The sequence below is a fragment of the Pelophylax lessonae genome, assembly GCF_965119305.1.
Source record: "Pelophylax lessonae genome assembly, chromosome: 6".
In the NCBI taxonomy this organism is placed as follows: domain Eukaryota; kingdom Metazoa; phylum Chordata; class Amphibia; order Anura; family Ranidae; genus Pelophylax; species Pelophylax lessonae.
In genome coordinates this window covers 23,517,121-23,535,354 of record NC_138773.1, presented here as the reverse complement: position 1 = coordinate 23,535,354, position 18,234 = coordinate 23,517,121, and the positions used below count along the sequence as shown (strand labels likewise).

General features: G+C 43.7%; 1 protein-coding gene across 1 annotated transcript in view; it reads left to right on the top strand.

Moving 5' to 3' along the window:
- The window catches only part of LOC309558493 (uncharacterized protein), a gene marked incomplete at both ends in the record, with an annotated part of 120,255 nt that overhangs the window by 7,216 nt on the left and 94,805 nt on the right, over nt 1–18,234 (top strand). The window contains 3 exons of the mRNA XM_082261575.1: nt 1,032–1,270; nt 4,017–4,555; nt 5,218–5,501. Coding sequence (XP_082117701.1) covers nt 1,032–1,270; nt 4,017–4,555; nt 5,218–5,501 — 1,062 coding nt within the window. The remainder of the gene's footprint in view (nt 1–1,031; nt 1,271–4,016; nt 4,556–5,217; nt 5,502–18,234) is intronic.

Here is an 18,234-nt window from a genome sequence, read left to right as displayed (position 1 = left end):
GAGGGGATGTCTGTCGAGAATAGACCTGGCCCTGGGAAATGATAAAATTACTTCTAAGATTGTTTCTGTTGAGTATTTAACTCGAGGAGTGTCTGATCATTCACCACTGGTGATAAATATAACAACTGGAATTGAGGGAATGAAACAAAATTGGAAATTTCAGCCATATTGGTTATTACAGATTGGAACGCATGATCGCATACCCGAACAATTACAGATATTTTTGGAAACACATGGATCCCAAAGAGATCTGATCTTTGGGATACCCTGAAAACATATCTACGGGGTGCTCTTAGATCAACGATATCATATATTAAAAGAGCCACTAGACAGGAGACAGAGGACTTAGAAGAGCAATGTAGAGATACAGCGTTTTTGACAACACTATCTGAAATTAATAGGGATAAGTGGGAAACTACAGTAAGAAATTATACTACACATATGGCAGCAAAAGCTACTGTAAAGTCGCTTGTTAGCACATATGGCTAAGCAACAAAATACGAGCTTAGGTATAACCAATATACAATGTCCTGATGGGGAATAGGTGAGAGATGTGACTGGCATTTTGTCTTGCTTTCATACATTTTATACTAATATGTATGCCACCTCCCTCACGTATAGCACAGATGAGATTTCAACATATTTAAGTGAAATACAGTTTCCAACTTTAATGGATGAACAGGTTAAACTATTGGAGGAAACCCAAACGAGGAAGAAGTAAGAAGGGAAATAACAAGTTTAACAACAGGAAAGGCCTCGGGTCCGGACGGACTTCCAATAGAAGTATATAGTAAATTTGTAGATATCCTTGCACCAGTGTTAGTTCAAGTATTTGACATGGCTTTTAGGGTAAAAAAAACTCCCAGAGACCATGTATTTAGCTACAGTAGTTCTTATTCCAAAACCAGATAAAAACTTAACAGACTGTGCTTCATACAGACCTATATCATTGTTAAATACAGATTATAAAATCCTTACAAAAATTTTGGCCCATAGACTAATTACTGTTATACTCGATATCATACATCCAGATCAAACTGGATTCATGCCAGGGAAATCTACATCTATAAATCTTCGAAGGACACAACTCATAGCTCAACTCAGAGACCAATTGCCAGATTTGAGTGTATTGGCCTCTCTTGATACAGCAAAGGCCTTTGATTCTATTGAGTGGCCTTTTCTGCAGGCTGTACTTAAGGCATTTGGCTTTGGAGGGAAAGTCTGTACATGGGTGGCAATACTGTACTCAAATCCCTCTTCTCAGCTGTTGGTAAATGGCTTTTTATCTAAGGCCATACAATTATATAGAGGCACCCGTCAGGGGTGTCCTCTATCACCGCTTTTATTCTCAGTGGCTATTGAAGCCCTAGCACTTCGCCTACGGCAAACTCCTTCTGTAGTAGGCATTACACTGGCAGAAAGGATAGACGTGGTTGGCCTGTTTGCTGATGACCTTGTTTTATATTTAAATTATGCAAATGGATCTTTGGAAGCAGCAATGCACATTATAGAATTATTCGGTCTTTATTCAGGCCTTAAAATAAATTGGCATAAAATCCCCTCTTATGCCATTGCAACCACAATTACTTACTTTGAGTAAAGATTCAAATGTATTAAAGGTGGTGTCCTCCTTTAAATATCTGGGAATAAATATTACAAGGTCACCACAAGCAGCTCTACAGGCCAATTTGAACCCACTTATGACAACAATTCGAACTAAACTGATTACTTGGGCTAAACTGCCACTCTCAGTTGCAGGTAGAATAAATTTAATCAAGATGATTTTACTACCTAAATGCTTCTATATTTTTACACATATGACAGTCCCAGTCCCTAAAATCTTCTTCAAAAAAATAGATGCTTTATTTACCACATTCATTTGGGGAAAGGGTAGAAACAGAATCAAACTAACCACTCTCCAGAGATCTAAAACAGAAGCAGGTATGGCATTGCTACTACCTTGCTGGTCAGCTTAAACACCTTACAGGATGGATAATACCAGTAACACCACATATGGTAGAATCACACTTGGCTCACGTTTTACAAAACAACTTACTTATAGCTTTAGAGGCGCCTTTGAATAAACTAAAATGTAGGCAAATATCAATATTAGCTTTAGCTCATACAATATGGAGAGAGGTAAAAGGTATAGAAGGGAGTACCCAAATAAATATAGATCTTCCACTATGGCGGAACCCAATGTTTGTCCAACTGAAACAATTGGCAGAGTATCGGTTTTGGGAGCATAAGGGGATTTTAGTCTTGGCAAATATATATACACGATAAAACCCATATGTACTCTTTTTTGGACATACAAATGAAACATGATATACCACATACTTCATTGTATAGATATTTACAGTTGACACATGCACTACAAGCACAATTTGGGATTGTAGGACCTAAATTCTCTAGATATCCAATGATTGGTATTTTGAAATCCCAGGGCCCTAAGGGGCTGGTTTCTGAAATATATGCACATTTAAGCAGGATTAATTCAGGAAAGAACCCCTTGGCAATAAGAACTAAATGGCAGGAAATAATTCCCAATTTATCTGATGAAGATTGGGAAGGAGCATGCACTTTCCATCTATATGTATCACCAGCAGTAAATAATAGGTTGATACAACTTTATATACTACATCAATCATATCTTTCCCCGAGCAGACTTTATGCAATGCATCGCATTGCATCTCCTAAATGCTTGAGATGTAGTGCTGTGCGAGCAGATTTCATACATATCATGTGGCTCTGTCCAGTGATAATGAGATTTTGGCAGGAAATAGTTTGAATATTAATCTCTGTCCAGACTATGTCCGTACCTCTGACCCCAGAGATTTGTTTGCTGGGTATACTAGATGAAATGATATGGTCTAGACATCATAGAATAATGCTTAGAGAAACATTGTTTTTGGCAAGAAAAACTATTACTGTAAAGTGGATCCAATTAAAACCCCGTGTTATTAAGAATTGGATATGTGCGGTTAATCAAATTTTGCCATGTGAAAAAGTATTGTATATGAATAGAGGATGTTTAAAGAAATATCATAAGATCTGGGATAATTGGTGCCAATCAACACTGACTAATGGTTGAATAAACGAGAATAGTAAGAAGAAGTAAAGGGTTATTATGTCTTGAAGTTGAGGTATCGAATCGATGGTTAAACTGGAGCGAGGGGCTGGGGCACACCGGACAACAGTGATCAATTAAGTTAAATGGAAAAAAAAAAGGTCCCTGGAGAGCCGAGACTCTCGTGCACGTCGCTGGATGGAGATGGGACTCAGGTGAGTATTGGGGAGGGGCTGGGGAGGATGCTGAACACATAAGATGTTTTACCTTCATGCATAGAATGCATGAAGGTAAAAAAAAAAAAAAAAAAACTTGAGCCTTTAGAACCACTTTAAGCAAAACTGTCAATATATTATAACAATTTATTATTTGCACCCTGTGAATGTTTAATACTTACAAGAACTGAGTAAAATGTTTATTACGCTGAAGGGTTACGAGCACCGCTGGTATGCAACACATATGAGTGTATCAGATAGTATGTTTCCACTAGGCAATGTGGTTCTTTCCACCATCCCTATGTCACTACAGTACACAGCAGTGACATAGTAGCAGGAGGAACTATATAGGGCCAGGTATCTGATACACCCATAAGTGTCAGACAGCAGTGGTGCCTGTAGCTTTTCAGGAGAGCGAAGATTTGTTTTACCACCCACTGGAAAGTGAGTATTAGGGGGCGTGGCTTGCCGACATCGCAGATGGCCGCCTGATTCCTCTGTTCCGCACAACACCCAGCACATGGTGACTTAACACAACCTCGAGCAGGATAAAAACTACATACCCTACACCTTAAGACAGTGGGCAACATCAGGGTACAATGTCCAAGTGGAGGAAGCAGCTAAAACTTTCCCAGAAGCTGATGTATTTCTTCCCCCAAGCGGGACCGAAAAGTAGCCAAGATGGCGCCGGCAGCTTACACGGACACGCTGCATGGCCTCTCTCACCTCAGGCTGGCCAAAGCACAGCCCAGCAACCATGTTTCTCTCCGTATACAGCAACAAACAGTGAGTACTCTCCTCCCTGCTCACCCTCCATGGCCAGACCAGGAAAACCCAAGCCCAGGAGGGATAAGGGGGCTCCAGTGCAGGCTCATACCTTCCCAATATCCCTCCCTCCGCCTGATCCTCAGCAACCCTTAGCCATAGATGCCTTATCAGTAAAGCAACCTGGACTGGTGCACTATCTACAGTCTTTGATGCACACACTGGTACCTGGTCTGACAGACAAAGACCTAGAAATTGACAGAGCTCATAGGTTGCCGAAACCATCTCATCTCACTGAAGAAAAGTCAAGAGACGTGCCGGCTCACATTCATTTCTACAACGTGAAAGAGAAGGTGATGCTTGCAGCTAAATACATCCCAAACTTGCCGAATTCATTCACCGCAGTCATCCTGTATGTGTATGTTTCCAAGGCAACAATGGACAACCAACAGCAACTGACTACCATTATGAAGGCGCTTAAAAATCATCACATACCCTATAAATGGTGATTTCCCAGCAAGTTGCTAGTCACACACCAAGGTAAAACCCACGTGGTATGTAACCTTTCAAGTGGCCTCCAACTATTACGATTCTGGCGTCTCATCCCAGAGGAAGCTCCAGTGCAGACTACTTCTCCAAACTCCCAAATGGAGGATAACTGGTCCCTCCAAGATGCCTGACAGACCCTGCTCATCCTTCAATTCTTAACCTGCCATTTTACCGGCTTAATGCAGACACCCTTTCTTGCTGAAAGCCTTATCCCTACTCCACCGACCCCAAGTTCACTGGTCTCTGTTGGAGGAATACCCCCCTGCCTCTGGAATTTGTTAGTAGTTACTCTGTACATTGAACCCAGGTTCCCTTTTCTACGCACCCTACCCCTGGTCTCTGCACCAGCATTGAATCTTTGTTTTTGTTACTTTGTCCCTGATTGTACAACTGGCACGCAACAGTTCCTGCTTGCACTACGCAGTCAGTGGCTAACCCAAGCGTACGCTCCACCTGCAACCATGCACCAGCTGTCCACCATTAAAGGTCCACATTAACTTCACTGCCATGCTGTTCAAACTGCTATCTTTAAATGCTAAGGGGCTAAATAGCCCCCAGAAGAGGTCTACTCTCCAAAAAGAAGCAATTAAGCAACACGCTGTCATTGTTTTTGTGCAGGAAATGTACTTTGCCTTATTCAAAATCCCAACATTTAGGATCAAAGGGTAGTGAAGTTTTCCTCACATCTGGCTTTAGCAAAAAGAATGATGTCCTAACAGTGGTTAGAAACACACTCCAGTTTCAGCACATCCTCACTCATTCTGACTCACAAGGTTGCTACTTAATACTAGTCTGTACCATCGCTCAAACCATCTATACCCTGGTGAAAGTATTTGGCCCCAACACCAGACAACTTCACTTTTACAAATGCCTGAACAAGAAGATTGAAAGCATAAAGCAAGGTAGCATTTTGATAGGTGGCGACTTCAACATCATTAGTGACCCATCTATGGATACTTCTATGAAACATCCCCAAAGCCGACCTTCCCTGAATCCCTTTCTCCAAGCCTCTGATCTCTTTGATGTATGGAGATGTCAGCATGGATCAGAGTGTGATTATACCTACTTTTCTCCTTTTCATCTATCAACCCTACTCACGCATCAACTTCTTTCTGGTTGATATATGGACCCTCCAGAACATTGTTTAATCTGACATTGGCCTCATTATATGGTCTGACCATGCCTATATTTCCATCTCCCTGGGAGACCAACGACCAGGACCGCCAAGACTTTGATGTCTTGACCCCTTTCTAATGGCTGACACCATGGTTCAACAAGTAAATGAGTCTGAACATCAATCTTTCTTCGAACTGAATTACTTGCATAACATCGATAGGTATACGCCGGTCAGCTTACAAAGAATATATAAGGGGATCTTTATTCAACTGAACAAGAGAATTAGATGCCAAAGGACCAAGCAGCTTGATGAGGTCATTCTCCAGATTGCCCATCTAGAAGATCAAAACAAAATATCCCCTTCCCATACATTGGCCACTAAATTATTTGGAGCTGAGACAAACATTCTGATCTATTTTACTATATAAATAGGAATATAACCTTGTTCATTTTAAAGCTAATTTCTATGCCCTGGCAACAAGGCAGGAGCGCTTTTGACCATGCAATTTAAAGCTCAGCACTCGAAAGCCAAAATAACCTCATTGCACCACCCCACCTCAAAACGACCCTTAACCAACCCAAAAGATATAGCCAACACGTTTAGCGACTACTATGCATCTTTGTACAACTTTAAAATGACCCTATCACCCCCCAGCGCACCGATGCTCTTATCCATGACTTCTTAGCTTCCATTAGCTTACCCTCAATCTCTGTTGCTCAATCAGAAGCACTCTCCCAACCATTCAGAACAGATGAAATCCTTAGTGCGATTAAAGTGCTACCTCTGCACAATTCGCCAGGGAAAGATGGGTTCTCAAATGCATTCTACAAAAATGTGCCGACATTCTGGCATCTAAATTGACAGACCTCTTTAATACTGCTGGGTCCTCTTGCTCCTTTCTAACTGATATGCTACGCTCTATAATTTCTACTATCCCTAAACCTGAAAAAGACCCTTCTTCAACCTTGAAAAACAGACCAAACTCTCTCCTGAACACTGACATTAAGCTTCTAGCTAAAGTATATGCCAGTAGATTAAAGGTGTACATCCCATCTCTAGTACATCTCTAGACAAGCTCCGGACACTGCCAGACGAATGTTGAACCTCATTCACGATGCTACCCGTACACAAACGCCTACTCTGCTACTGTCCCTTGTCGAAGGCGTTTGATAGTCCACTGGAAGTTTTTACAAGCAGTGCTTATCAAATTTGGCATCATGAGGGGTTCCAAGCAGCGATCCTCTCTTTATACTCCAACCTGTCAACGAAAGTAGTCACGGGGGGGGCCTATCCAATCCATTCAAAATCACAAACAGAACCTGACAGAGATGCCCTCTTTCCCAATTAGTTTTGCTTTCCTGGTGGAGCCGCAGGCTGCTAAGATTAAAGCAGACCCATGCATTTCGGGTATCTTATGCAATGGCACTAACCACAAAGTTAACCTCTTTGCTGACGATGTGATCTTAATGGTCACTAATCCCCCTCAATCCCTGCAGACAATACAAGCAATCCTTCATCCATTTAGCTCAGTGTCATATTATAAGCTCAATTATTCGAAATCCCTCATACTTCCCCTGCACCTCTCTTCAGAGACGATTTCCCACCTAAAGACCAACTTACCATACATGTGGGGAATGTATGGTACCATCCCTTACTTGGGAATCCAACTAACCCTCATATAAGCCAGATGGTTGACCTAAACTTTCACGCCTTTTCCCGACGCTTACCCTTTCTCTTGCGATCGATGCACAGTGTAGGTCTTTCCAGACTAGGTAGAATTGCTACCCTTAAAATGATTGTGTTACCCAAACTTTTCTACTTCTTTTGTACACTGATTGTCCCTATCCCCCAAACATTCTTAGCCTCAATCCAGAGACAATTTTCTAAATATGTATGGAACTCAGTGGGCTAACTATATACTAACTAGACCTCATAGCCAAGGTTGAGATGGACTACTTAATGTTATTAATTACTACTATGCCGCAATCCTGGACCAACTCTATTTTTGTTGAAACAATGCACACGAGAAGTTATGGTCCCTTATAGAAACCTCCTCTTCCCATCTTCCAAACCTTAACTGACTCTCTCCTTCTTACCACAGCTCTCCCTTCCACACCAAATGCATTTTCCTCAATTAAAGCTTCCCTCTGAGCAAGGCAAAAGATCCTGCCCATATACTTTCCTGGGCTACTTACACGATCACTACCGATCCCGCTTAGAGCTTTAAACACCTTCCTTCCCGACCTAAACATTTCCGGCTGGCAATCTGCTGGTATTACAACAGTGGGTGATATTGTAACAAATGATTCTTTTAAAATGTTTAAAAGGCTTTAAAAATATTTTAATCTTCCAAATGCCGAGGCATGCACGCACACAAGGATTACCCATTTCCTAGGCATCTCTAAACTTCCACCCTCTGTAGCTATTCCTTAAACTGTCTTTCAGTTCTACTCCTGTACCTATTATACTAAGAAAGGTATATCCTTACTATACTCTACACTTAGCGATGACCGACCCTGCTCCCAAATTGCAACTTTAAACAAATGGGTGGATGAGTTAACCACCCCTATTACTCAAGCTATGTGGCAGCGAGCATTTTGATTACCTATGAAGCATCCCACATCAGCAACCATTGGGAATCTTACCAAAAAAAGGTGATAATTAACTCTGTATCGCCTTTTGAAAATGTACCCTGGAGATTCTCCTGACTGCTGGAGGAATTGTGGTAGTGTGGGGTCTATGGCTCATATCTTGTGGTTCTACAGGTCTTTAAGCTCCTTTTGGAAGCAAATATTTGCACTAATCTTCTCTATCTCTGGAATACCTTTGGCCCCCCCACTCCCTCCCTGGCCCTGCTTCATGTAGGCTTAGAAATAAATCCTCCCAACTCCTGGGTCACTATCATACACTTATTGCTAGCTGCAAAGCTAAATATTGCCAGGTTATGGAAAACCTCAGAAACCCCCTCTATCTCAGGAACTATTGCAGATCTTAATCTTTAATGTGAAATAAAAAAAATGGTGGCTAGAAAGAATTTGAAGGTGGAAAAGTTTGTAACCAAGTGGTTGCAATGGCTGAGGCACCCAAAGTGTAAAGTGCAAGTATGAACTGATAGCTGTCTATCTCATTTAACTGATACTGTTGTGCTGGTGTTCCTCTATCTCCTACCCCATACTTCTTTACTCCCCCCCCCTTTTTCCCTTCCTCCTTCCCTTACCCCCCCCCCCCCCTCCACCATTTTATGTGGCCCTGCAGCAGTGGCAACCTCATTGTTGCCCTCACCTTGTCTCAGCAGTCTGCAGCAGAGAGGAAGACAGATACAGTTCCTCTCTGTGCAGCCACAGCTCCCCCTCATCTCCACCTCCCCTGATCTCAGCATTCAGTAGACTCCAGCCTTCCTCTGGTCCTCCTCCAGACTTTGCACTTTCTGCTTCCCAGTGACACCCTCATCTTCTTCCTGGTAGCAGCACAAGGTAAGAGGGTGCACTGTGCAGGAAGATGAGGCATGCTTGACTTCTGATGGTTGGCGGTGCTCTTGACATCTTATGTAGGAGAAGTGGGGTGGGGTGCTCTGAAATATAGTCTTACACAGGGATCCTCAAACTACGGCCCTCCAGCTGTTGCGGAACTACACATCCCATGAGGCCTTGTAAAACTCTGAGACTCACAGGCATGACTAGGCATGATGGGAATTGAAGTTCCCGAACAGCTGGAGGGCCATAGTTTGAAGCCCCATGGTCTTACAGATACAACCGGCCCTTTGACTGCAACTATAATGCTGATGCAGCCCACAGTAAAGTTGAGTTTGACACCCCTGATCTAGAGCATCTAGTTTTGGCATTTAGTGTTTATTCAAACCTTTTTGAAGTGCAAATGTTTACCTCAAGTTTAGAACTGTTGATTAATGTATAGTGCTTTGGATGGAACATCTGTTTGTATCTGATACATTTCCTGACCTTGTCTCCTTTGTGAAACTCTAATAAAGAACTATTGAAAAAAAAGTGAGTATTAACGTGATTTAGGACCAATAAAAATTCACCCCGTGCATTCAAAATGCACCTGGAATTATTTTTGGTAATTAGTATTGGTAAAATTAGTGGTCTATGAATAAATATCCCTGAATAAGCTCTACCACATGGCATGACTTCACTTTCTTTTGTTTTTTAAGATCAGTAGCCTCTGCACTCTTCCCTAGTCCTAAACTTACATATTGTAGATACACAGTTACATAGTAGTTGGGGTTGAATAAAGACAATAGTCTATCCAGTTCAACCTGTGTAGGTGTGTGTGGAAATATTCATTTCCCATACCCCTGAATGTTTTGATCTTTGAAATGTACGTCCAAGAGTCTTTTAAAATTAGCCATACTACCCGCAGTTACCACCATTTGTGGAAGAGAGTTCCACAATCTTATAGCCCTTACTGTAAAAACCCCCCTGCGTAGCCTGAGGTTAAAACGCTTCTCCTCTAATCGCATTGTATGGCCTCGTGTCCTCTTACATTCCTTGCGACTGAATCATTTTTTTCTATGCTTAGATCACCATTGAGGTATTTGTAAATCGCTATCATGTCCCCTCTCAGGCATCTCTTCTCCAGGGAGAATAAATCAAGCACTTGTAAGCGCTCCTCATAATAAAGGTCTTCCAATCCCCTAAATATTTTAGTTGCCCTTCTCTGGATTCTCTCCAGTTCCAGCACATCCTTTCTGAGAATTGGCGACCAGAACTGGACAGAGTACTCCAGATGTGGTTGGTCCAGGGTTTTATAAAGTGGTAGGATTATAGTTTTATCTCTGGAATATATCCCCTTCCTTATGCATGCTAATATTCTGCCGGCTTTGGCAGCTGCAGCTTGACATTGCATGCTATTGCTTACTCTATCTTCTACTAAGACTCCCAGATCTTTCTCCATTCTTGATTCCCCCAGAGGTTCCCCCCTAAAGCGTATTTTGCGTTTGTTTTTAGTCCCCAATTGTAATACCTTACACTTCTCCACAATAAACCTCATTTGCCATGTAGTTGCCCACTCTGTTATTTTGTTCAGGTCATTCAGTAAGATTTCTGCATCATGATGTGAAGTTACTGCCCTGCTTAATTTTGTGTCATCTGCAAAAACTGAGATTGAGCTAATAATCCCGCCCTCAATGCTATTTATGAATAAATTGAAAAAAAAATGGTCCCAGGACTGAGCCTTGGGGGACCCCCCTTACCACTCCAGACCAGTCTGAGTACGCGTTATTTATTACCACCCTTTGGACTCCCCCTTTAATCAGTTTTCTATCGAACAGCAAACCTTGTGGTCGATGCCTGCAGACCTTAGTTTGTAAATTAAGCATTCGTGGGGAACTGTATCAAATGCCTTAGCAAAATCCAGATACACCACATCCACTGGTCTGCCCTTATCTAGCTCACAGCTCACCTTCTCGTAGAATGTTAACAGATTGGTTTTACAAGAACGTCCTTTTGTAAACTCGTGCTGAGTACTGCTGATGATACTGTTAACTTTAGCAAATTCTTGGATATAGCCCCATATCATTCCTTCCAGTAATTTACATACTATTGACATCAGGCTGATTGGCCTATAATTTCCCAGGATATGCCTCTGCCCTTTTTTGAATATTGGTATCACGTTAGCTTTCCTCCAGTCACCTGGTACAGTTACCTTTCAAAATACTATTAGCAAAGATCAGGAACAGTGGTCTTGATTAGGGTTGAGCGAACACCTAGATGTCCGTGTTCGACGGGTTCGGCCGAACTTTAAAAAAAAGTCCGGGTCCGTGTCCCGGACTTTTACCGAACTTTTCCCGGACACCGAACCCCATTGAAGTCAATGGGGACCCGAACTTTAAGGCACTAAAATGGCTCTAAAACACCAAAGGAAAGGGCTAGAGTGCTGCAAATGGCAGCAAAACGTAATTAAGAGCATGGCAAGTGCTCTGCAAACAAATGTGGATAGGGAAATAACTTAAAACAACAAAAAAAAAACAGAAAAATAAAACAATGTTCTTCTTCATCTCTGAAGGACGAGGCCCATATGGAGTAGGAGGGAGGTTGAGGTGGTGGTGGATGTGGCGGTGACATAGGCGTGCGCACAGGGTGTGCTGGGTGTGCCTGGGCACACCCTAATCACCTAGGGCACATAGCATTGCCAGTGAGGAGATGGGAAAGATCTCCCTGGGACCTGCTCTGCTCTATTTCTCCTTGCCTACAGGTACATGGCCCCGATACATTACTCTCCCTGCTGGCAAACACATGCATGTGTATTTCAACTTTGGGGTGCACACCTTAATGCAATAGGCTGCGCACACCTATGGGCGGTGTAGGTGGAAGCGGCGGTGGAGGAGGACCAGGGCCGGATTAACAGCATCATGGGCTTGGTGCTGAGGATTTTGAAGGGCCTTAAGGGCCGTGCCTTGCCATGCACCCAGAGGAGGAAGGGTGCAGCCATGCATGCCTAATTCAACATGGGATGCTGTCTCTGAAGCCCATAAACACATCCATGCATCGCCAACTGTCCCTCCTTGTCCGGCCTTCACGCTGTGTGGGGAGGTTCTGAGGGTGCTGCCTGGGGAAGCGAGCATAGAAGCCAGACTTCTGTGTTTACAAGTGACAGAAGAGCGGTAACAGTGAATATGGCCAACCCGGGGCCTATATAAAAGGTAGGGGCCTGGAGCTGCAGCTCCAATAGCCCCTACATTAATCTGGCCCTGAGGAGGAGGACGAGGTAGCCAACACTGCTTCTTTTCAAAAATTTTAAATGAGGGTACACCCCAAAAGAGTGAGAAAGAGCAAAAATGGAACAATGGGTGGGTAAGGTCGGTATCCATTGCTATTCTGCATAAGGTACGGAAAAGTCCCGTGGGATCCATGCCTGGTTCATTTTAATGAACGTGAGCTTGTCCACATTGTCTCTGGACAGGCGGCTGCGCTTGTCTGTTATAACGCCCCCAGCCGTGCTAAATACCCGTTCAGATAATACACTGGCTGCAGGGCACGCCAGCACCTCCAAGGCGTAAAGGGCAAGCTCAAGCCATGTGCCCAATTTGGAGACCCAGAAGTTGAAGGGGGCAGACCCGTCATTCACTACATGTAGGCGTGTGCACACATACTGCTCCACCATGTTGGTAAAATGCTGCCTCCTGCTAAGACGTTCCATCTGAGCTGCTGGTGCTGCTGTTTGTTGTGGCGTGCTGACAAAGCTTTTCCACATTTCGGCCATGCTAACCCTGCCTTCTGAGGTGCTGGCGGTGCCCTGGTTGCGTTGGCGACCTCCTCCTCCTCCTCCTCTGCCTTGTGCTTCCACTGTGGCCCCGCTGTCAGATGGGAATGCCAGCAGCATGGCGTCTACCAGCGTGCGCTTGTACTCGCGCATCTTGCGATCGCGCTCCAGTGAGTGAATTAAGGACGGTACGTTGTCCTTGTAACGGGGATCCAGCAGCGTGGCCACCCAGTAATCAGCACAAGTTAGAATGTGGGCAACTCGGCGGTCGTTGTGGAGACACTGCAGCATGTAATCGCTCATGTGTGCCAGGCTGCCCAGAGGCAACGAAAGGCTGTCCTCTGTGGGAGGTGTATCGTCCGTGTCCTCTGTATCCCCCCAGCCACGCACCAGTGATGGCCATGAGCTGGCCTGGGTGCCACCCTGCTGTGAACATGGTTCCATCTCCTCCTCCAGCTCCTCCTCCTCCTCATCCTCCTCATCCTCCAGAACTGTGCCCCTGCTGGACAATTGCGTCCCTGGCGTTTGCGTGTGCAGGAACCCACCCTCGGAGCCCCTTGCGAATGACTGCCCTGAAAGCCTTGGAAATGTTACCTCTTCATCCTCCTCCTCCTCCTCATCCTGTGCCACATCCTCTTCCATCATCGCCCGAATTGTTTTTTCAAGGAGGCATAGAAGTGGGATAGTTAAGCTGAGAACGGCGTCATTGCCACTGGCCATGTTGGTGGAGTACTCAAAACAGCGCAACAAGGCACACAGGTCTCGCATGGAGGCCCAGTTAAATTAAATAGCGGAATAGAAAATATGATCCAAAAAAAGTGTATGTATATCACACGTACACAACCACACTGGGCCCCAATTACTATTGTTTGTACCCCTAAAAGGCTAGATGAGGAGTAGGGGGAGTATGGAACAGGCAGCACCCTCAAACCTTCAGAAGTATGAGATGAACCCCAACAACTTGGAAAGGTGGATCTCTCTCACACGTACCGACACAGACTATCCCGCAATTCAATTGATCCTCAAAGGTTTTTATTGAATAGCGGAATAGGAAATATGATCAAAAAAAGTGTATGTATCTCGCACGTACACAACCACACTAGGCCCCAATTACTATTGTTTGTACCCCTAAAAGGCTAGATGAGGAGTAGGGGGGGTATGGAACAGGCAGCACCCTCAAACCTTCAGAAGTATGAGATGAACCCCAACAACTTGGAAAGGTGGATCTCTCTCACACGTACCGACACAGACTATCCCCCAATTTAACTGATCCCCAAAGGTTTTTGATTAAATAGCGGAATAGAAAATATGATCCAAAAAAAGTGTATGTATATCACACGTACACAACCACACTAGGCCCCAATTACTATTGTTTGTACCCCTAAAAGGCTAGATGAGGAGTAGGGGGGGTATGGAACAGGCAGCACCCTCAAACCTTCAGAAGTATGAGATGAACCCCAACAACTTGGAAAGGTGGATCTCTCTCACACGTACCGACACAGACTATCCCCCAATTTAACTGATCCCCAAAGGTTTTTGATTAAATAGCGGAATAGAAAATATGATCCCAAAAAAGTGTATGTATATCACACGTACACAACCACACTGGGCCCCAATTACTATTGTTTGTACCCCTAAAAGGCTAGATGAGGAGTAGGGGGGGTATGGAACAGGCAGCACCCTCAAACCTTCAGAAGTATGAGATGAACCCCAACAACTTGGAAAGGTGGATCTCTCTCACACGTACCGACACAGACTATCCCCCAATTTAACTGATCCCCAAAGGTTTTTGATTAAATAGCGGAATAGAAAATATGATCCCAAAAAAGTGTATGTATATCACACGTACACAACCACACTGGGCCCCAATTACTATTGTTTGTACCCCTAAAAGGCTAGATGAGGAGTAGGGGGAGTATGGAACAGGCAGCACCCTCAAACCTTCAGAAGTATGAGATGAACCCCAACAACTTGGAAAGGTGGATCTCTCTCACACGTACCAACACAGACTATCCCCCAATTTAACTGATCCCCAAAGGTTTTTGATTAAATAGCGGAATAGAAAATATGATCCAAAAAAAGTGTATGTATATCACACGTACACAACCACACTAGGCCCCAATTACTATTGTTTGTACCCCTAAAAGGCTAGGAGTAGGGGGAGTATGGAACAGGCAGCACCCTCAAACCTTCAGAAGTATGAGATGAACCCCAACAACTTGGAAAGGTGGATCTCTCTCACACGTACCAACACAGACTATCCCCCAATTTAACTGATCCCCAAAGGTTTTTGATTAAATAGCGGAATAGAAAATATGATCCCAAAAAAGTGTATGTATATCACACGTACACAACCACACTAGGCCCCAATTACTATTGTTTGTACCCCTAAAAGGCTAGGAGTAGGGGGAGTATGGAACAGGCAGCACCCTCAAACCTTCAGAAGTATGAGATGAACCCCAACAACTTGGAAAGGTGGATCTCTCTCACACGTACCAACACAGACTATCCCCCAATTTAACTGATCCCCAAAGGTTTTTGATTAAATAGCGGAATAGAAAATATGATCCCAAAAAAGTGTATGTATATCACACGTACACAACCACACTAGGCCCCAATTACTATTGTTTGTACCCCTAAAAGGCTAGGAGTAGGGGGAGTATGGAACAGGCAGCACCCTCAAACCTTCAGAAGTATGAGATGAACCCCAACAACTTGGAAAGGTGGATCTCTCTCACACGTACCAACACAGACTATCCCCCAATTTAACTGATCCCCAAAGGTTTTTGATTAAATAGCGGAATAGAAAATATGATCCCAAAAAAGTGTATGTATATCACACGTACACAACCACACTAGGCCCCAATTACTATTGTTTGTACCCCTAAAAGGCTAGGAGTAGGGGGAGTATGGAACAGGCAGCACCCTCAAACCTTCAGAAGTATGAGATGAACCCCAACAACTTGGAAAGGTGGATCTCTCTCACACGTACCAACACAGACTATCCCCCAATTTAACTGATCCCCAAAGGTTTTTGATTAAATAGCGGAATAGAAAATATGATCCCAAAAAAGTGTATGTATATCACACGTACACAACCACACTAGGCCCCAATTACTATTGTTTGTACCCCTAAAAGGCTAGATGAGGAGTAGGGGGAGTATGGAACAGGCAGCACCCTCAAACCTTCAGAAGTATGAGATTGTGTTCACTGTACCCCACAAAGATTGAGTTCACTGCACCCCACAATGATTGTGTTCACTGCACCCCACAAAGATTGTGTTCACTGCACCTCACAAAGATTGTGTTCACTGTACCCCCCAAAGATTGTGTTCACTGCACCCCACAAAGATTCTGTTCACTGTACCCCACAAAGATTGTGTTCACTGCACCCCAAAAAGATTGTGTTCACTGCACCCCAAAAAGGATGTTGTTCACTGCACCCCAAAAAGGATGTTGTTCACTCCACCCCAAAAAGATTGTGTTCACTGCACCCCACAAAGATTGTGTTCACTGCACCCCAAAAAGATTGTGTTCACTGCACCCCAAAAATGATTTTGTTCACTGCACCCCAAAAAGGATTTTGTTCACTGCACCCCAAAAAGGATGTTGTTCACTCCACCCCAAAAAGATTGTGTTCACTGCACCCCACAAAGGATTTTGTTCACTGCACCCCAAAAAGATTGTGTTCACTGCACCCCAAAAAGGATGTTGTTCACTGCACCCCAAAAAGGATTTTGTTCACTGCACCCCAAAAAGATTGTGTTCACTGCACCCCACAAAGGATTTTGTTCACTGCACCCCACAAAGATTGTGTTCACTGCACACCAAAAAGGATTGTGTTCACTGCACCCCAAAAAGATTTTGTTCACTGCACCCCAAAAAGATTGTGTTCACTGCAGCCCAAAAAGATTGTGTTCACTGCAGCCCAAAAAGATTGTGTTCACTGCAGCCCAAAAAGATTGTGTTCACTGCAGCCCAAAAAGATTGTGTTCACTGCAGCCCAAAAAGATTGTGTTCACTGCAGCTCACACACAGAAAAATGGATGTGGATCACTGACACCTGCCTATCTCCAATCCCACACCACACAGCAATATCGATTGTAGTTTGTAGAACACAGTTTCCCTAAAATTCAGCAGACTCTGTCCCTAACAGGATTGAGAAGAGATCGTAGATCAGGATTGAGTGCAGATTCACCCCACCCCCCACACAGCAATATCGATTGTAGTTTGTAGAAGACACTGACCCTATAATTCAGCAGACTCTATCCCTAAAATGCCTACAACTCGCCCTGCCTAAACACTCCGACCTGTCCCTCAATTCTATCCGGACACAAATGGTTTTTTCCTGCCTATCTTTCCCTAATCAGCAGCCAGCACGTTGATGTGTGCTCTGTCCCTGAATCTAAGCAGCATAATGACGCCGCTGCGGCTGCCTCGAACTTATAAAGACTTGGTCACATGCTTCAGACGGCCAATCACAGCTACTGAGACATTTGCAGGCATGGCTGGGATGGCTTAAGGCACACCAGTTAAACGATTGTTGATTGGCTGTTGAAAGCCCGCCATGAAAAGAGCGCCAAAGCATGCAAAACCCGGAAATAAAACGACCGAACACGGATTTTTACCCGAACATACAGTAAAGTGTCCGTGTCCGTGTTCGGGTACAAAAAATCCAATTATTCGGTACGAACACGAATAATACAGTCCGTGTTCGCTCAACACTAGTCTTGATGTAACCTTACTGAGTTCTTTGAGTACTCTCGGATTCACACCATCCGGTCCTGGTGATTTATTTGTGTTAATGTTATCAAGCCTTTCTGTGATTTCACCCTCTGTTAGCCATAGCGGCAAGTCATGTGAAGTACTGCTAACCATACAGTCATGGTCAGTGTACCCCTCCTTTTCCTGTGTAAAGACTGAGGAGAAGAAAGCATTTAGCACAGTTGCCTTCTCATTGTCCTCTGTAACCATCCTCCCATTATAGTTAATTATGTGTGCAACATGCTCTGACCTTATTTTTTTTTTTTTCTATTGATATATTTAAAGAATTTCTTAGGGTTCCTTTTACTTTCCTCTGCTATTTGTCTCTCCAAGTCGAGTTTAGCCTTCTTGATTTCGTATTTACATTTCTTATTCAAAAAAGAAAGCAAACCTGCAATAGCTTTGGATCATTTCATGGTTTCTACAAAAACTGTAGGCGGGAGGTTGCCTTGATCCTACCAGTAATTTTAACAATGGTATGCTAGTTAAAAGTGAAATTGGTTGAAAATTGTAAATAAATGTTCCTTTCAAACATT